This window comes from Symphalangus syndactylus, chromosome 22 (genome assembly GCF_028878055.3).
Source record: "Symphalangus syndactylus isolate Jambi chromosome 22, NHGRI_mSymSyn1-v2.1_pri, whole genome shotgun sequence".
In the NCBI taxonomy this organism is placed as follows: domain Eukaryota; kingdom Metazoa; phylum Chordata; class Mammalia; order Primates; family Hylobatidae; genus Symphalangus; species Symphalangus syndactylus.
In genome coordinates, this window is record NC_072444.2 from 74,995,986 (window position 1) to 75,016,407 (window position 20,422).

Here is a 20,422-nt window from a genome sequence, read left to right on the forward strand (position 1 = left end):
GGTGCAGCTTGTAATATCTTCTGATTTGTATATCATAGTAATGTTGGTCTCACAGAGTGGGTTGGAAAGCATTCCTCCTCTTCAGTTTTCTTAAAGAGTTCATGTAGAATTCTTGATCAAAACAAACTGGAAAAAAAGAGTTAATGTAGAATTGATATTATTTCTTTTTTAAATAGTTGATCCAATTCATCAGTAAACCCAATGAACCTTGAAGTTTTCTTTGTGAGGTTTTAACTACACATCAGTGTCTTGATAGACATAGAGTTATTCACATTGTCTTTTTCTTTTGTGGTGAACTTTAGTAGTTTGTATCTTTAGAAGTTTGTCCATTTTGTCTGTTTTGAAAGATATTGGCATAAAGTTGTTCATAATTTCTCTTACTATCCTTTTAACATCTGTAGGATCTGTAGTGCTATCACCCCTCTTATTTCTGATGTTAGTAATTTGTCTCTTCTTTTTTATTCCAGGTCAGTCTGGCTAGAAACAGTTTTTGGTTTTATTATTTCTACTGCTTTTTTGTTTTCTTTCACCATTGTTGCTTTGATCTTTATTTTCTTTCTTTTGCTTACTTTGTCTAATTTGCCCTTCTTTAGTTTCTTAAGGTCGGAGCTGAAGTCTCTGATTTGAGACCTTTCTTCTTTTTTTAATGTGGACATTCAGTGCTATAAGTTTCCCCCTAGTTTCTGCTCTAGTGGCATCCCACAAATTCTGATATTTTGTTTTTATCTTCATTCAGTTCAAATCACTTACTAATCTCCCTTTTGATTTCTTCTTTGACATATGGGTTATTTAGAAGTGTGTTAGTTTCCACATTTTTTGAAAATCCAGATGTCGTTCTGTTACTAATTTCTCATTTAATTTCATTATTGTCAGAGAACATTCTCGAATAGTCTGAATCCTTTTACTTCTTTTGGAGACGGAGTCTCATTCTGTCATCCAGGTTGGAGTGCAGTGGCGTGATCTCAGCTCACTGGAACCTCTGCCTTCCAGGTTCAAGTGATTCTCCTGCCTCCTACCTCAGCCTCCCGAGTAACTGGGATTACAGGCATGTGCCACCACACCCAGCTAATTTTTGTATTTTTAGTAGAGATGGGGTTTCATCAGGCCAGGCTGGTCTCAAACTCCTGATCTCAGGTGATCCACCTGCCTCAGCCTCCCAAAGTGCTGGGATTACAGGCGTGAGCCACTGCATCTGGTCACATTTCTTGAAATTTGTTTTAAGGTCCATCCAGAATGTTACTGCCTTGGTAAATGTTTGTGTGTGTACTTGAAATCTGTGTGTATCCTGTATCCCACTGGAATGTGCTATATTGATGTCAAGTAGCAGACATTTTTAATAATGTTTGCAAAGCTTCTATATCCTTGCCAATTTTCTGTCTTCCTGTTTTATCAGTTATTGATAGACGAATATTGACATCTCTGACTATAATTACAGATTTCTCTATTCCTTCTTGCATTCCAGTTGTTTCATATATAAATGGACCCTTTTATCATTATGAAATGACCTTTATTGATAGTAATATTCTTTGCTCTGAAATCTACTTTATTGATACAGAGTTGCACTGTCAATAAGCAACCTTAGGTATATCGCAGATTTGGTTCCAGACCACTGTGATTAAGCCAATATCACAATAAAGGGAGTCCCATGAATTTTGTTTCCCAGTGCATGTAAAAGTTATGTTTATCCTATGCTGTAGTCTATCAAGTGTACAACAGCATTATGTCTTTAAAAAACAATGGGCCGGGCGTGGTGGCTCACTCCTATAATCCTCCCAGCACTTTGGGAGGCCAAGGCGGGTGGATCACGAGGTCAGGAGATTGAGACCATCCTGGCTAACATGGTGAAATCCCGTCTCTACTAAAAAATACAAAAAAATTAGCTGGGGCGAGGTGGCGGGCGCCTGTGGTCCCAGATACTCGGGAGGCTGAGACAGGAGAATGGCATGAACCCCCGAGGGGCAGAGCCTGCAGTGAGCCGAGATCTCACCACTGATTCCAGCCTGGGCGACAGCGAGACTCCATCTCAAAAAAAAAAAAAAAAACAATGTACATGTCCTGATTTTAAAAATACTTTATTGCTTAAAAATGCTAATGATCACCCGAACCTTTAGCCAGTTGTAATCTCTTTGCTGGCGTAGGTTCTTGCTTTGATGGCGATGGCTGCTGACGGATCAGGGTTGTGGTTGCTGAAGGCTGGGGTGGCTGTGACAGTTTCTAAAAACACCAACGGGCTGGGTGCGGTGGCTCACACCTGTAATCCCAGCACTTCGGGAGGCCGAGGCAAGTGGATCACTTGAGGCCAGTAGTTCGAGACCAGCCTGGCCAACATGGTGAAACCCTGTCTCTACTACAGATACAAAAATTAGCCAGGCATGGTGGCACATACCTGAAATCCCAGCTACTTGGGAGGTTGAGGCACGAGAATCGCTTGAACCTGGGAGGTGGAGGTTGCAGTGAGCTGAGATCACACCACTGCACTCCAGCCTGGGCAACAGAGCACGACTCCATCCCCCCCGCAAAAAAAAAAAAAAACCAGCAATGAAGCTGACCACATTGATTGACTCTTCCTCTCGTGAAAGACTTCTCTGTATCATGCCGTGCTCTCTAATACCATTTTACCTACAGTAGAACTTCTTTCTATCTTGGAGCCAATCCTCTCAACCCCTCAAACTGCTTTATCAACTAAGTTTATGTACTTTGCTGTCATTTTTCAACAGTGTTCACAGCATTTTCACCAGGAGCACATTCCATCTCAAGAAACCACTTTCTTTGTTCATTCATAAGAAGCAGCTCCTCATCCATTCAAGCTTGATCATGAAATTGCAGCAATTTAGTCACATCTTCAGGCTCTGCTTCTAATTCTAGTTCTCTTGCTATTTTCACCACATCTGTCCATCTTCCTCCACTGACATCTTCTTGAACCAAGTCATCCATGAGGGTTGGAACCAACTTCTCTAAACTCCTGTTAATGGTGATACTTTGACCTCCTCCCGTAAATCACTAATGTTCTTAATGGCATCTAGAATGACAGCTCCTTTCCGGAAAGTTTTCAGTTGACTTTGCCCAGATTCATTAGAGGAAGCACTCTGTGACAACTATAGCCTTACAAAATGTATTTCTTAAATAATAACACTTGAAAGTCAATTGTCCCTTGATCTAGGGGCTACAGGATGGATGCTGTGTTAGCAGCCATAGAAACAACATTCATCTCCATCAGAGCCCAGTAACTAGTTGCATTGTCAGTGAGCAATAATATTTTGAAAGGAATTTTGTTTTCTGAGCAGAAGGTCCCAACAGTGGGCTTAAAATATTCAATGCACTGTGCTACGTTTGAACAGATGTGCTGTCATCCAGGCTTTGTTGTTCCACTGATAGAGCACAGAGAGAGAAGACGTAGCATCATTCTTAAGGGCCCCAAGGGCTCATTTACCGTCCTGAAAATCTCCATATTAGCAGTAAGGCTGTTCTGCTTTCTTATCATTCATGTGTGTGCGGGAATAACCCTTGCGATTTCCTGTATGAACTTCTCCTTTGCAGGCTAGCCATGTGGTGCAAGAGACCTAGCTTTTGGCCTGTCTCAGTTTTCAACATGCCTTCCTCACTAAACTTAATTATCTCTAGCTTTTGATTTACAGTGAGAGACACATGAGTCTTCTTTCACTTGAACACCTAGAGGCCATTCTAGGGTTATTAATGGACCTGGCTTCAATATTGTTGTGATGGTCATGTCTCAGGGAATGGGGAGGCCCAAGGAGAAGGAGAGAGATGGGGGATGGCTGGTTAGCGGAGCAGTCAGAACACACACACATTTGTCAGTTAAGTTTGCTATCTTATGGGCACTGTTTGTGGCGCTCCGAAACAATTACAATGGTGACATCAAAGATCACAGATGACAGACTACCATAATATTAATAATGAAAAAGTTGGAAATATATACGACACAGACATGAAGTGAATCCATGCTTTTGGAAAAATAGTGCCGATAGACTTGCCAGACACCGACGTTAAACTTGTAAAAAATGCAGTGTCTGTGAAGCAGTCAGGCAACAGATGAAGCAAGGTGTGCTCATATGAACACAGGGCGAATTGGCTTCTGTGAGCACGCTGTATCTGATTCACGTTACTTTTAATCTACTGTGTCTTCATAGTTAAAATGTGCTTCTTAAAAGCAGGATATAGCTGAGTCTTAAATGTGCATAAAATCTGACAATCTCTGCCTTTTCACTGGGGCGTTTAGGACATTTACATTTAAATTGATTACTACTTTGATTAGATAAGTCTATCAACTTGTTACTTGTTTTCTGTTTGTCCTGTCTGTCCTTTGTTCTTTTTTCTTCCCTCTTTTTCTGCCTTTCTTGGATTGAATTTTTTACAAGTTCATGTGTCTCCTTTTTTGATTTGTTAACTGTCTTTTTTACAGGTTGTGTTAGGATTTAGGGTATGTAGATCTTTAACACAGTCATCCTCGAATGATACGACACCACCTTGTGTGTAGTGTGAGAACCTGACAGTCACATACTTCCAGTCTTCTCCTTCCTGCCTTAGTCCTCTGCTTATAATATATTTTATTTATGCACATGATAAACCCCACAATACTTTGTTTTTATTTCTGTTTAGTCAGTTATCTTTGAAAGAGATGTAAATAATAGTTGTAAATGTTGTATATGTCTGCACATGCAGCTCCCACCCCTCATTCATGGAAGGAGTAGGGCTGTTCTTCCTTCTTGTTGTGTAGGCCCATGTTTGTTTTTATTTTTATTTTTATTGTTTGAGACAGAGTCTCACTCTGTCATCCAGGCTGGAGTGCAGTGGCGCAATCTCGGCTCACTGCAACCTCCGCCTCCCACGTTAAAGTGATTCTCCTGCCTCAGCCTCCCGAGTAGCTGGGATTACAGGGATGCGCCACCACACGTGGCCAATTTTGTATTGGCCCCAACAGGGTTTCACCATGTTGGCCAGGCTGGTCTTGAACTCCTGACCTCAGGTGATCCTCCCACCTCGGCCTCCCACAGTGCTGGGATTACAGATGTGAGCCACCGTGCCTGGCCTGTTGTGTAAGCCCTGTTTGCATCCTCATTTTCCTTCTGTCTGAAGGGCTTCCTTTAATATTCTTGCAGTGCGAATCAGCTGCTTTGGGATATTTTAAGCTCTTGCACACCTGAAGAAGTCTTTATTTGGGGGGAGATATTTCCACTGGGTGGAGAATTCTGGGCTTTTTTTTGTCTTTCTGTACTTTACAGAGGTGATCTCACTGTCTTCTTAATTCTAGTATTTCCTCTGAGAAGTCTGCTGTCATCCTCATCTTTGTTCCTCTGTCAGTCAATTGTCCTTTCTTCCTCTGACTGCTTTTAATATTTAATCTGTACTACTGGTTTTGAGCAGTTTGATTATGATGTGCTTTGTGTACTTTGATGTCATCCCCCCCCTTTTTTTTTTTTTTGGTGGTTGCGGTTCTTTGAACTTCTCAGATCTCTCAGTGTACACTTTTGCACACATTTCAGAAAATTGGGGCCATTGCTTTTTCAAGACTCTTTCGTGTCCCCACCATTGGCAGCCAGTCCTTGAATAACATCGCTGCAGAGCTCAGTGGCTCGTGGCTTCTGAGGTCAGGAGTCCAAGTGTGGCTGAGCTGGCTCTCTGCTCAGAGATCTCACCAGCCACGGTCCTCTTAGCTCTGCTGGGGAAGGTCCCACATCCAGGTACACCCGCGTGGCCATCAGAAGGATTCTGTTTCTCATCCGTGGTTGGGCTGCTGTGCTTGGTTCCTATGGCAGCTCCTCGCCATGTGGGCAGCTCACGCGCAGCAGCTGGCGTGTCAGAGCGCTGAGAACCAGGGTGGGAGCCGCAGAAGTCACGGCTGCTGTGACGCGACCGCAGAGGGGACAGCCAGCACTTGCGCCACACTTTCCATCAGCTATAAGTCATGCTGAAGGGCTGGCGCTGATGCGGGTGATGCCTGGAGGTGGGGACCATCAGGGGCCATTTCAGAAGTGCCACCAGCCCGCCTCCTAGGACTCCCGCCCCATGTGTCAGGCCACGTGACGTCACTCCGCAGCCCACACCCAATGTGCTGCCTCCTTTATATTTATCTTTCCGTTTTTTCCTTTTTGTTTGTATGCGCTTTTCTTTCTTTTTCTCATCTGTTTCATCTCGGACGGTTTCCGTGGTTGTATCTGCAGCTTCACTGATCCTGTTTCCGCAATGTCTGATCTGGCATGGATCCGTCCCCGCACTTGTTGTCTTCATCCTTAGAAGGTCAATTTGGCTCTTTTTTGTCCCTTTTATGTCTGTCCTCAACTTTTTGGGCATATGGAGCAAAGTTACAGTGACTTAATGTGATCTGCCGCTTCTGACGTCAGGTCAGCCCTAGGTTCGTTTCACTCAGCTGATTTTCTCTTTGTTGAGTGCTGCGGGGCTGTGTGTGCATGTGTGCGTGTGCCTGTGTGTGCATGTGCATGTGTTCCCATAAATATTCGTGAGCTCTGTTCGGAGACACAGTTCAGGTACTTGGAAACAGCCTGGTTCTCTGGGTCTCGGTTTAGGAAGTGTGAGGTGGGAGCAGGGCAGCGTCTGTCTGGGGCTCACACCGCCCCTTGCTGAGGGGCGTCCATCTCAGTGCTGTGCCCTGGAGCTGCCTAGTTCACAGGCTTTCCCGCGAGGCTGCCGGAGACAGGCAACTGCTCCAGCCCAGTGTGAGCTTCAGGCGCCGTTTTCTGGGTTTTTCTCTGTAATGCTCCAGGTTTTCTCAGCCTCTCACCGAGCACTCCAGGGAACTCAGCCCTCCTCTCCAGCACTCTCCTGGGCCCCGGCTCCAGCTCCAGCCCTGTCCCTCAACTCGGGTCCCCTGAGGCCCTGCCTGGGCCGTGACCGGTCTCCCGGGGCTCGCCCCGTGTCTCAGGGCCCGCCACCCTTCCTGACTGAAAACTGTTGTTTCACATTTGATGCCTCATATTCTGGCTGTTTCAGATGGCAGGTGCATCTGTCCTTGTGGCTCTGTCTTGGCCGGAAGCTGCCGGCCACCCTCTGAGGTGGGAAAATAGGCATTTTGTCTCCATTTTACATTCAGGAAACTTCAGCTCAGAGAGACAAACTGATGGTCCCCGGGGCCCACAGCAGATAAGAGGGGCAGCCTCACAGGAGGGCAGGCCTGCATCTCCAGCCCCCCTCACCCCACATCCCCAGCATCACATTGCCCTAAGCCTGGTGCTCCACGAAACGTCACCCCCAGCAGCATGGGCCTCGCCTGGGTGGAGGTGAGAAGGCGCAGAGGCCACTGACGTCCTCTCCTCTCCTCCTCATTCGGCTACATCTGGAAAGGGTGGTGCTGTCTAGCCCGGGCCCAGGAGGGGAGGACCCCGCAGCCAGGCCGGGCTCAGGAGGGAAGGAACCCACATCCCGGATGGGCCCAGGAGGGGAGAACCCCACACCCAGGACGGGCTCAGGAGGGGAGGACCCCGCAGCCAGGCCGGGCTCAGGAGGGAAGGAACCCACACCCCGGATGGGCTCAGGAGGGGAGGACCCCACACCCGGGACGGGCTCAGGAAGGGAGGCCCCCACACCCAGGCCGGGCTCAGGAGGGGAGGACCCCACACCTGGGTGGGGCTCAGGGAGCCACTGGGCAACGGCTGTGCTGCAGCTCCTCCCTCCTCACCTGCGTGCCTGAGCTGAGCACCCGTCACGCCTGCCCGCCGCGTCCCCTTTCTTCCCTTAACCTTCACTGTGCTCTGCGCTCCTGCTGCCCTCGGGGCCAGTCCCTGTCTTTTAACCCACACTCAGCCGCTTCTCTCTCCCCGCCACCTCCTGTAACTCATCCCTGTGGCCTCCATGCCCTTCCACGGCCCTTGGAGCCGCCCGTGGCGGATGCCACTCACAGCAGGGGCTGCGCAGGCCACCCCACCCCGAGCCGGTGCCCCCACTCCCTCCGCTCCCCTCCGGCTGCGGCTGCAGGAGCAGCTGCGTGTGGCTGTAAAGCAGAACGCCCGTGTGCGAGGGGGAGCTGTATAAATAGAATAATAATAATAATAATTGTTGGTTTGGGATTTTTCTGCGACTGCTGGGGTGCCTGGCCTTGCCCGCCCCGCCAGTCACTCTTGAAGGAAAGGTCACCCTCGCCGGGAAGATAAACCCCAATAACGTTGGTATAATTAGCACAGGCAGTATTTAGATGCTTTCCTCGGTACAATTAGGCAGGAATAATTGGCTGAGCTATTTTCCCTGTGCCGGACACGCTTTTTGCCAGCTTCCGTTCTTTGGAACTTCATGCCGGGACATTTGTTCTCGGCATTCTGTCCAAGCTGTCCTGACCCAGTTGCCGCCAGGCCCTCGGCGCAGTGTTCACGTGGCAGCATCTGCGAGGCCTCCTTTGGGCCCGGCTGCGTCGCCTCCCCCGAGGGACACCAGAGGGACAGTGGGGCAGAGAGGGGTGGGAGCTGAGGGCCGTGCACACAGCAGGGTGTCTTGGGGTGAGACCTGGACCTCCCGACCAGGAGCTCCAAGGAGCTGAGCTGTGCTGGGCCTGGAGCTGGGGGGCCTGTGCAGGGTGGGGCTGGACTGGCCGCGGGCATCCATGAGGGAGTGAGGCCGTGAGCGGGGGAGTCAGGCATGGACTGGAACAAGTCCTGTGGCCAGCCTGGAGGAGGAGTCCCTCGGCCGAGGTAACACACCAGAGGCGAGAAGCTTGCTCTCTCCCTTCTCAGAGCACGGACAGGCCAGGCAGTGACTATCAGGACTCGGCAGTGACTGCTGCTCCTGGGTCACCCTCGGGCCGTGGATGTGCAGCAGGCATGCTGGCCCCACAGCACCTGAGACTCCTGTGCAGAGCCCAGCTGTGAGGTGTGAGGCTGCCAGGAGTCCTTGGTATCCCGGTCTAACTGGTTGTGTAGACCACGGTGGCACCAGCCATTTTCACGCTGTACCCGGCAGGCTCAGCACGGTCTTGACGTTTTCACGGCCAACCTTTGGGATACAGATCACTGCCGCCGAGGTCATGAAGCCAAGCTGGGACCGCGCTGGCCTTCAACCCCGGGGCTGGGACTGTGCTGACCTCTAATCCCCAGCAGCACCCGCTGGGATGAGGGCACACATTACCCAGGTTTATCACTTCTGGACCCTGATGCCATGGTCCAAGGCCTTCAGCCCCTGAGACTTTTTAGGGAGGTTCATGCAGAGCTGTATGCATGGTGAGACTGCCCAGCACTGTTCACAGGCACTCAGAGGGGCACCACAAAGACCTGTGGACAGACAGAGCTGTGCCCCACCTGGGATTTGCGCAAGCCCAACCCGGGTGCCCTGGCCACTGGGTGCCAAGGGGCGTGGGCCCATGTCTGTCACAGCTCAGCAGCAGCCCTATGACAGGTGGCCTCAGCGGACTCTGCTGTGGCCACCTGACCAGCACCACCCACCCCCACCAGCTGGCTGGGCTTGCGCTGTGACCCATGCCCGCCGTCTGTGGTGCCACCAGCCACGATGCCAGCCACGACGCCAGCGTGGCACCCCAGGCCCAGGACATCTGGGGCAGGTGGGCGGGCAGCACCGGCCTCAGCAGCCCACAGAGGGGCCTCCCACAGAGCGTCTGGAGATGCTCCAGCCAGACGGGCAGACGGGCAGACGAGCAAGACGCTCGAGGGTTGCAGGCCAGGTGGATAAGGATTGGGGCTTGCGTGTGTCCGCAGTGGGGAACCCGTGTGCTCATCGGCCTGTCTTGAAGCTCTTCCGCTCTTGCAGATATAATTTAGATATACTTTTTTCCTAATTACAAATATGCAGCATATAAAAAAATCTGGAAAATGCAGAGAACCATGAGTCACTTCCCATCCCAACACTCCGAGTTAACCGCCGTTAACATTTTGATGATTTTCTAAGGGTCCTTTTGCACTCTGTGAGTGTGGGTGTGAGAGTGTGTCGTGCCGCAGTGTGAACTGGAAGGGTTTTCTCACCCCTGAAGTTCAAGGCTTACTCTCGGTGGACGCAGCTGAGTCTTCTCCCTGGCTCGCCCCATGTGTGCATGAAAGTGCCTGGGATGCGTCAGATTCTCAACTTGAGAAGCCTGGAGAGTCTTTTGAAGTTGAAAACACTTTGATTTCCTTACAGCCTCAAGACAAAAAAAAATCTCACCTTTGCTGGCTTTGAGAGCAGGTGTCTTCTACAAGCGAGGTTCACAGGGACCTGCGGCTGCCCCGGCAGAGGCCAGCCAGGCATGTCCATCTCCTCTCCTGCGGGTCTTGGTTGGGGAGCCTCTGTGGGAAGCCTGGGGGCTCCGGGGTCTGGCAGACAACCAGTCCTGCTGCAGCAAGGTGGGAACAAGGCCGGCAGCAGCTCGCTTCCCAGTCGTCGCCATCCGATGGCGCCAGGGCACGGGGCAGCCACCGTCCTCGTGGCCCGGGGGTTTCCTCATCCCGCTGTGCTCGGTGTCTCCCGAGCCCGACGGTTTTACGCACCTGACTTCATTCGTCTTCTCGGCAATGCCCAGCATGCAGACCGGGCTCAGAGAGGTGTGTCGGTGTGCCCAGGGTCACGCAGCTTCCTGGTGGCCAAGCCGAGGTTAGAAGCTAGTTCTGGTGGGTGTGAAAGCCCCCCACGCCGGTAGCTCTGCCACCAGGCCTGCACAAGCAGGGGGTGTAAGAGAGGAGGCGTTGGGGCCGGCAGTGCTCCAGTCAGGATCGAGCCGTCTATCTGGAAGGTCTGTCGAGGGCATGTGGTGGCGGCCGGGAGGTGGTCTGACTGCCCGCCGTTTTCGTGTAGTGCCTAGGCCCAGGAGAGGGAGCAGCCCCCGGTCAGGACCCAGCTGCAGGACACCCCATCCTCATGGACCTTGCTTCCTGCTCTCCCTCCCCCTACAAATGGGCACCCAGCATAACTTCCCCCGAGGGCTCCTTTCCTCTCCCCACACACAGCCCTGCTCGGGAGCGGCGCTTGCAGCACACCAGGGACAGGAGGAGCAGGCTTCAGGGAAGCAGGCGCCTGGAGCTGTGTCCAGTTAGGCGCGTGGCGCTTGCAGATCCGAGCATGGAATATTCGTGCCTCCCCCGGCCCAGCAGCTGCGGCTTCTCATCTGGAACAAGGGAGTGCTTCTCCCAGGAAGGCCAGTGGGAGCAGGGGTGTGTCTGAGAACGCCTGGGCGCTCTGCCCTCACGATGGCCCCCAATGCCACAGCCCCGGCCTCTGTGCCCAGGCCACTCTCCAGCCTGGTGAGGTCTGTCCTGGGAAAAGGGAGAAGACGACAGATGTGGGCCTTGCCCCGTGGGGCCAGGGCACAGGCAGGAATCCCACTTGGGGTTAAGACGCTGCAGTCACCCCTCCGGGTTCTGTGCACTGGCCCCTCCAGGTGCCGGGGTCCCCAGTGGCCGTGGCGTTCTAGGAGAGATGGGCAGGGAGACGCTGGCGCCCTGTTGTGTAGCTTGTCCTTTTATCTGCTTCACAGGCTCTTCCACTGTGCAATTTCCTAAAATGTTGGTGAGGCCCATTTATCCATTTTAATTTTATTCTATGGATCGTGCTTTGGTGTTGAGTGTCAGAGCTCTGCCTCATCCAGATCCCGAAGATTTCTTTTTTAAAGTAATTCTGTGTTTTACATGTAAGTTCATGATACAGTTTGAGTTAAAATTTATATGAGATGTGAGGTTTCGGTCAAAAAAAAAATTTTTTTTAACTAAGTATGTCCAGCTGCTCTGGCACCAGCTGTAGCAAAGACAAGACTGTTCTTCCTCCACTGAAGCAAGCGCCTTTGTGACTTTTTTGTGACTTTTCTGTATCAATTAATAGGATCATATGTTGTTTATTCTTTAGCCTGTTGATACAGCAGATTACATTGATTTTCAAATACCAAGCTAGCCTTGTACACCTAGACTAAGTCCCACTTGGTCACAGCATAATATTCTCTGTTAGAAAATGGCCTGGACGTATCCGTGGGTCTCTTTTGAGTTCCTCTGTTCTGTTCCGCTGGTCTCCACATCTCCCCTCCAGTGCTGCCCCAGCCATGTCTGTCTGACGTAGGAGCCGTATAACGCTGTGTTGTAGCTGTACAGTTTTCAGCATCAGGAAGGACAATCCTCCACTCTTCTTTTTCGGAATTGCTTTCCATATACATTTTAGAATAATCTTGTGTCTCTCTAAAAAAAAAAAAAAAAAAAAAGGTGCTGGCCAGTCGTGATGGCTCACACCTGTAATCCCAACACTTGGGGAAGCCAAGGCAAAAGGATCGCTTGAGGCCAGGAGTTGGAGACCAGCCTGGGCAACACAGGGAGACCCCATCTCTACGAAAAAAATACAGCCATGAGTGGTGGTGCACACCTGTAGTTACCAGCTACGTGGCACGTTGAGGCAGGAAGATTTCGTGAGGCTGCAGTGAGCCAAGACTGCACCACTGCGCTCCAGCCTGGGTGACAGAATAAGACCCTGTTTCAAAAAAAAAAAAATATATATATATATATACACATATATATGCTGAAGTTTAGACACCAATTACATTAAAACCAAAGATCAATTTTGGAAAAATTGATTTACTGTAAGTCTTCCAGTTCACAAACATTGTATCTATTTATACAAACATTCTTTTGATTCCTTTCATCAGTATTTCCTAACTTTCTGCAAACAGACACTATACAAGTTTTTGTTAGATTTATACCCAAGTATTTAAGATGTTTTGTAAATTATATTGCCCTCTAATTCTGTTTTTCACTTGTTTGCAATTGCTTTATAGAAATGTGGTTAATTTTTGTATGTTCATCTTATTTCCTGCAACCTTCGTGAACTCACTTAGTGTTCGAGGAGTTTTCTGCAGATTGCTCAGGATTTTCCACGTGGGCCGTCATGTCAATCTAGGAGTTTTCTGCAGATTGCTCAGGATTTTCCACGTGGGCCGTCATGTCAATCTAGGAGTTTTCTGCAGATTGCTCAGGGTTTTCCACGTGGGCCGTCATGTCATTCCAGGAGTTTTCTGCAGATTGCTCAGGGTTTTCCACGTGGGCCGTCATGTCATTTGCGAGTAGGGACAGTTCTGTTCTTTTCCAATCCCTATGCTGCTGCTTTCCTTTTCTTATCTGCATGCCCTGGCGTGAGGAGCTCCCGTGCTGGGTTGAGGATGAGTGGGGAAAGCCAGCTCTCCGCTGACCGAATGAGGGAAGGCGGCCAGACTCTTCCATGAAGCAGCATGAGCTGAGGGTTCTTTGTGGTGCTTTTTACCAAGTCGGAGGACTTTCCCTCGATTCCTGCTTTGCGAGAGTTCTTGTCAGGAATGGAGATTAAATTTTGTCAAATGCTTTGCCTGTGTCAATAGGATCATATTATTTTCCTTCAGCCTGTTGATAGGGTGAATAACATTGATTGATTTTCAAATCTGAACTAGCCTTTGTTGTACACCTAAACTGAATCCCACTTGGTCAGGGTGTGATACGCTTTTTCGTATATTGCTGGATTCCATTTGTTAGTATTTGTTGAGTATTTTTGCATCTAAGTTCATGAGAGACTGATACTTATTTTTGTGTGTGCACCATCCTTGTTGGTTTCGGTACAAGGTTAATAGTGGAAAGGTGTTTCCCTGTCTTTTGTTAACCGAAAAGGGATTGTGTAAAATTGGTATTAATTCATATTTAATGTTTGGTAAAACTTTCTAGTGAAACCATCTGGGACTGGAGATTTTGAGTAGCATTTTAATTACGACAAACTCGATTTATTTAATGGTTATAGGACTACCGAGGCTGTCTGTTTTATCTTGGCACGTTTTGGTAGGATGCAGTTTTCGAGGGATCCGTCCAGTTCGGATTTTGCTGTAGTATTTTTTATTGTTATTTTAATAGCTTGTAGATCTATTGTAATATTTCCATTTCTGACATTGGTCATTTCACTCTCCCCTTTTTTTTTTTTTTTTTTTTTTTTTTTGAGACGGAGTCTCGCTCTGTCACCCAGGCTGGAGTGCAGTGGCACAATCTCGGCTCACTGCAAGCTCCGCCTCCTGGGTTCACGCCATTCTCCTGCCTCAGCCTCTCCGAGTAGCTGGGACTACAGGCGCCCGCCACCACGCCCGGCTAATTTTTTTTTTTGTATTTTTAGTAGAGACGGGGTTTCACCGTGGTCTCGATCTCTTGACCTCGTGATCCGCCCGCCTCGGCCTCCCAAAGTGCTGGGATTACAAGCGTGAGCCACCGCGCCCGGCCCCCTTTTTAATCTTTGTCAGTTTTGCGAGGGGTTTATCGATTTTATCGTTGCTGGTCTTTTTAACAAATTTTTGAGACAGGATTTCACTCTGTAGCCCAGGCTGGAGTGCAGTGGTGTGATCATAGCTCACTACAGCCTCAAACCCCTAGGCCCACATGATCCCACATAGCTGGGGCTACAGGTGCATGCCACCACACCTGGCTGATTGATTATAGTGATGGGGCCTCACTGTGTTGTCCGGGCTGGTCTCCAACTCCAGGGCTCAAGCGATCCTCTCGCCTTGGCCTCCCAAAGTGCAAAGATTACAGGCATGAGCCCCTGCTCCTGGCCGGCCTTACTGCTGTTTTTAAAAAACCAGTTTTTGCTTTTAGGAACTATCTTTTGTTTTCCTGTTCATTCCGACTTTTATTATTTCCTCCTGCTGCTTCGGGCTTGCTTTTCCCTTCGTTTCTTGAAGTAGGAATTTAGAGAACTGATTTGAGATCTTTCTCCTTTCCTGATACAGGCATTGAGTGCTGTCCGTTTCCCTCGAAGCACTGCCTTGGGTGCGTCTGGCAAATTTCATTATGCTGTATTCTTGTTTCCATTCTGTTCTATTTCCTTCGAGGCATTCCATTTGACTCGTGGATTACTTAGAAGTGTGCTGTTTAATTTCCAGGCACTTACACCGTTTTCCTATTGTCTTTCTCTGACTGGTTTCTGGTTTTGATGTCCACTGCTGTGGCCTCCACCTCTTCATGCCACCCCACAGGTGAACAAGATTCACATAACTTCGCAGTATCTCTAAGTAGCATCGTTTCCATTTCCTGCGTGTCTTCTCCTTTTACTGCATTATTTCAGCTTTGCTTGTCTGAGCCAAGATTCAGGGCTTCCTTCATTCCGTCTCTAGCTTCTTCCCCTCGAGTTTCCCCGTCATGGAGTTTCTCTTGGACCCCCAGCAGCAGGGGGTCTTGCTCTTGACAGGAATCCCCCACACTTCCCCCTTGGCCTCCAAGCCCCACCACATCCTGCGGGTGGTGGTGTGGAGAGAGGCGCTGTCTCTGCTCTCCAAGCACCTTGTCAGCCCCCACCCCTCCCTCACTCCGTGCCTCTTGTCATGCCCACTGGGACACTACGGGGCTCGGCTCAGGGGATGGTGGGACCAGCGCTTAGTAAGGCCCCTCAGCCCCAGGCACCGTGTGAGCACTGCTCATGTGGCAGAGCCGGAATGGGGGCCAGGCACACACTCCCGGGCCCACGTGTTCCACAGACACGCCGCAGAGGCCCCCAGCCCTCCAGGGCAGGCCTGCTCTGCTTCCAGAGGGGCAGGTGAGCCCCAGGCCAGGCCAGCCAGGATCTGGACTGGAGTGCAGTGGCCACAATGGACGCCGCGAGTGTCTTCATTAAGAGTGAGTGTCTCAGTCTCCCCCAGGGCACCCGCCAGCCGTGTGTGCAGACTAGACAGGTGGCAGCTCGGCCAGCCAGACAGAAGGGAGAGGAAGCCAGAGCCGGCGCGCAGGCAGCCCCATAAATATTTCCAGCCACAGCCAACGTGTCTTACTGGCAATTTGCTTTTTAAAAAATTGTGCTCTAATTTCAAGTGAGCAGCCCCTAATTATAGTGATTTACGAGGTACCTGGGGACTGTGTGATATTTGAACATGGCAGAGGGCTAAGCAGAGATGGATGGGCCCAGCGCCACTCATTCAGCAGGTCCTGCTCATGCCGGAGTGCTGCCGGCGTGTTGGACCGAGGTGGCGCCTCCCAGTGCGGCCGGGTACGCTGGGGGAAATGGAGGCAGAGGTGGGCTGCACGGCAGGTCGACTTGTTCACAGGGGGCTGGTGTTTTGCAAATGCTGGGTCTGCCTTGGTGTGGGGTTTGAGCTGGGAGAGTAGCACTGGTCACTCCTGCCTGTCCCCATCCACCCCCGCCCCCACCTGGAGGGCAGCGCAGTATCTTAGGGCGTCATTCTTCCAGAGCCGCCTGAGGCCAGCAGAGAGGAGGTGCTGTAGCAGCCGTGAGTGGGCGGCCCGGCCTACCGTTGGGAGCAGCTGTCTTGCTGACGCTGGCGGGGTGCACCTGTTTCAAATAAAGAATGATCAGAGCTCACACCTGTAATCCTCACCTCGTGGGAAGCTGAGGCAGGAGGATCACATCAGGCCAGGAGTTTGAGACCAGCCTGGGCAACATAGCTAAAGTCTATCTCTAAAAAAAATTTAAACATTAGCCAGGTGTAGTGGCACATGCCTGTCATTCCAACTGCTCAGGAGGCTGCGGTGGATCACTTGAGCCCAGGAGTTCGAGGCTGAGCCATGATCATGCTGCTGCACTCCAGCCTGGGTGACAGAGTGAGACTTGTCTCTAAAAAAAAATATTTTTAGAAATGAGCGGCCAGGTTCGCAAAGCCTGCCAGCCTCTGAGGGCCGGGGAAGGCGGGTGCGTGGAGAACAGCTGTTCTTTGGTCCAGCCTGGCCGGAGTCTGCACCACAGTGCCCCAGGCCCAGCCAGGTTGCCAGCCCTGGGTTGGGCAGAGGGCGAAGGGCTGGCTAAGGAGACTTCTTCCCACACTGCCTCCCACCCCTGCCCGGCAGCTGCAGGAGAATCAGCCCCTCTGACATTTAGGGGGAGAAATTCAGAATCAAGAGCAGAAGGCAGAAATGAAAGGATTTTCTTAGTAAAAGGTCAGAGTGGTTTCTCTTGTTTTTGTTTAAAAATGGTTTGTGTTGAACTATGACAAGGCCAAATGTACTAAGGCAGCAGGAACAGGGGGAGGGCAGGGGGACGGCTCCTGAGAAACAGAGGAGGTGCAGGAACAGGTCAGGCCGCAGGGCCTCGGGGGCAGCACGTGCTCCAAAGGTGGTGGGGGGAGGGGCGCCAACAGCAGATGGGTGCGACACCATCAGGGCCGGGCCCAGCTCAGGCATGTGCTCCGGTGGACAGGGGAGCTGCCAGGACCAAGCTGGGTGCAGCCGGGCCAGGCGCCCTGTGGCTCCTGGGGAGGGTTCCCAGAGGGCTGCCGGGCGGAGGGAGTGCTTTACAAAACGGTTTCCTGAGCTCTGATGCACACACATGCGGCTCACCCTCAAGTCTACTGTTCCATTAGTCTACCGTTCTGTTCTTCCAGGCACATTCAGTGTGCAGCCGCGACCAGTCTAACCGTGGTGCCTTTCCACCGGCCCTGAGCCCTGACGTGCCCCTCCAGGACATCCCCAGGGCATGGAGTTGTGCCAACAGGTCTTTCTTTGTGACTAGCTGGGCATGTTTTCGGGGTTTGCCTGCGTGGCAGCGTGTCTCAGAGTTCGGCTGTACGAAGCGGTGTTGACGGGTAAACCCGGTTTTCTCTCTCCTTCCGGCGGTTGAGGGCTGGTTCCACTTTCCATCTGTTAGTGATGGGATCGTGTTGCTGTGGACATCTATGCCTAGGCCTGTGTGTGTGTGGACAGCGCTCAGACCCCCTGGCTGCGCACCCGGGCGTGTGCTGGGCCCATGGACTCTGCGTTCAGCTATTTGCAGTGGCCGCACCACACACGCTCCCGCCAGCGATGCGGAGGGTCTGATTCCCCTCAATCCAGCAGCGTGTGGTGTTTGTTTTCAGTGGCCGTCGGTGTGAGGCAGGTCCTTGTCTCGCTCAGCTGCGATTCACATTTCCTCGGTGCCCGGCGTCCTGGCATGAGCTCGTTGGCCGTATGTGGCTCTTCTCTGGAGAAATGTTCAAGCGCCCCTTGTTTAATTGGCCCTTTCCTCTTCATGGTGGAGTTGTGGGAGTTCTGGGCATATTCTGGGTACAGGACTTTTCAGGGACGTGGTTTGAGAGGGAGCTTTGTGGTGGGCTGGGTTTGTGTCCTGTGTGACCTGGGGCTGTGTGGGTGCTGACCGGGGTGGGGCTGGCTCTCAGGGGCAGCTCAGAAGGGCCTCTGTCCACTCCCCACAGCCCAGGACCGTGACACAGCAGCTCGCTTAGACCTGCTGTGTGACCTGAACCCTGTGGCTCCTGCCCTGTGTCCCCTGGCTCCTGCAGCGCTGTCTGGAAGCTCCTGGTCACCGGGCCATCTCCTCCTTGCCTGTTCTGCAGTTACAGGAGGCCGCCCTCTGGGCAGCAGAATCCACAGAGCCAGACTCCCCCTCCCCCCAGGCCCCCAGCATGCCCCCTGCACAAGTGGGGAAACTAGGTCGTGGGCCCCAGGCAGTCTGGAAGGCGTTGCAGGACTTGCCTGGGGCGTGGGGTCCTCCAGCCTCAGTGGAGAGTGGCACTGGGGCCTGTCACAGGTGGGGGCACAGGTGCTGGAGCCCCCCAGGTGGAGGAGGAAGGAGCGAGGTGGCAGCCCCTTGGGTGGGCACACCCCGCAGTGCCTGGGACCCCCAGCTGTCTGCGTAGACGACAGAGAGAGACCTTGCCCTGGGTTAATTCAGTCCCTTTAGGTGACCTGGAATAAGGCCTGGCAGGGTTGAGGACACATCTACCCCTGTCCAGGTCCTCAGACCGAGGGAAGCCCCCATGGCTGGAGGGGCTATGTAGGGAGGGAGGGGAGGGGGAGGGGCCTGTTGGGCTGACCACTGTCTTGTCTCTTGCCCACCCCATAGGCCACCAGCCCCTCGGGCTCCAAGATGCAGCTACTGGAGACGGAGTTCTCGCACACGGTGGGCGAGCTCATCGAGGTGCACCTGCGGCGCCAGGACAGCATCCCCGCCTTCCTCAGCTCGCTCACCCTCGAGCTCTTCAGCCGCCAGACCGTGGCCTAGCCTGCAGCCTCGGGGCATAGCCGGAGCCACGCTGCTTGGCCTGACCTGCAGGTCCCCTGCCCTGCCAGCCGCAGGCTGGGTGCACGTCCTGCCTCTCCAGCCCCACAGGGCAGCGGCATGACTGAGACACACTGGGACCTATGTCCGGCTTCCTGCTGGGGCAACCAGCACCCTCCCCACGTGCAGACCCCATGCGGCCCGGAGCCTGGTGTGTGGGTGTCGGCCACCAGCCCGGGTTCCTACAGCCCAGGTTCCTCACCTTGTGAAATAAAGTCTTCTCCCCCAGACACTCCCACTCGCCCTGTGTATCTATCTGAGGCCCAGCCCTAGCAGGGTGGGAGGGAGGAGGGGCAGGAGCTCCGTCAGCAGCTGCTGCCATCTGCAGCCCAGACAACGTTAGGGTGGGTCATGCATCTCCGCTCAGGGAGTGCACGGCCAGCGCACAGATGGCAGCTGGGACCAAGGGTGGCTGGGGTGCCCTCCCCACCACCATGGGCTGAGGCCCCTCTGCTTAGCAGCTTCCAGCTCCCCCCTCGAGGCCAGGCCCCAGCTCTGGGGCTTCCGCTTGCTGATGGAACCCGGATGGAGGCACGGGGGTTGGGGGGACTGTCCTCACAGATAAGGATGCATCAAGGGGAGACTGCCCTCTGTGCCCATCACTCCAGGGCCAAGAGAGGGCCTGGACCTGGCTGGCAGCACCAAAGCCAGGGGTGTGGGGTGGCTCCACCCCATGGGGCAGATGGAGCACCTGGCCCTCGAGGCTGGAGATCGAGTCCCCTCCACCCAGCTCGGTGGCCCCGGCCTTCTCCAGCCATGGGGAAAATGAGCTGATGATTCAGAGGTGCAGGTGCTGCTATCTGAGCCCAGCAGAGGGGAGCCGGTACAGCCAGGGGAACGGCCTCGCTCCAGAGCCGCCGCTGCTGAGATGAGGGAGACCCACGGCGGGGGCGGGGGCGGGGGCGGGGGCGGGGGGAGGAAGGAGCAGGGAGGTGTGGACCCTGCCTCCTGCCTGCGAACTGTGGGCCTGGGCCACACCTGGGACTGCTGCCTCCACCCAGACTCCTCAAGGGCAGGGCAGCACTGGCTCTGCCACCCCCACCTCGCCCCCACTTTCCACTCCCAGCACCAACGCCCCCGCCCCCCCGCACCCACCATTAGAACATTCCACCAGGTTCCACAAACCCTTCATGAAAGGCCTTTCCCTCCAGGTCTCAGGGGAAAGTTGGGGGGCGTCCTCTAAGTGGCCCACTGGGAGAGATGGATGTGCCCCCCAGCCTTGAGACAGGAAGCCCCTGATTCCTCCTGCGTGTCCTCTCCCTACCCCCCAATGTCACCTTTCAGCGTCGGCTTCTGTTCCTGGGCGCAAGGGGTTTGATGGAGGGGTCCTCGGAGGCCCGTGGCGTTCAGCTTCACGGGGCTTTGTGTGGGACGCAGGCTGTGCAGACAAGAGGAGAAGTGAGACGTCTCCATGTCAGGCGAAGGTTGTTCTGCCCTGGCTCGGCCCCTGGACACACATGTGCGTCAGACAGACACACAGCCCCACCAGAGCTGG

The 20,422-nt window shown here is 52.7% G+C and overlaps 1 protein-coding gene across 13 annotated transcripts in view; it reads left to right on the forward strand.

Moving 5' to 3' along the window:
- The window catches only part of MAD1L1 (mitotic arrest deficient 1 like 1), a 408,622-nt gene extending 389,463 nt beyond the window's left edge, over positions 1 to 19,159 (forward strand). For all 13 annotated transcript variants that reach the window (XM_063631057.1, XM_055262343.2, XM_063631054.1 and 10 more), the window contains one exon: positions 18,712 to 19,159. In XM_063631057.1, coding sequence (XP_063487127.1) covers positions 18,712 to 18,870 — 159 coding nt within the window. In that variant the 3' untranslated portion in view covers positions 18,871 to 19,159. The remainder of the gene's footprint in view (positions 1 to 18,711) is intronic.
- Positions 19,160 to 20,422: the final 1,263 nt, after the last annotated feature.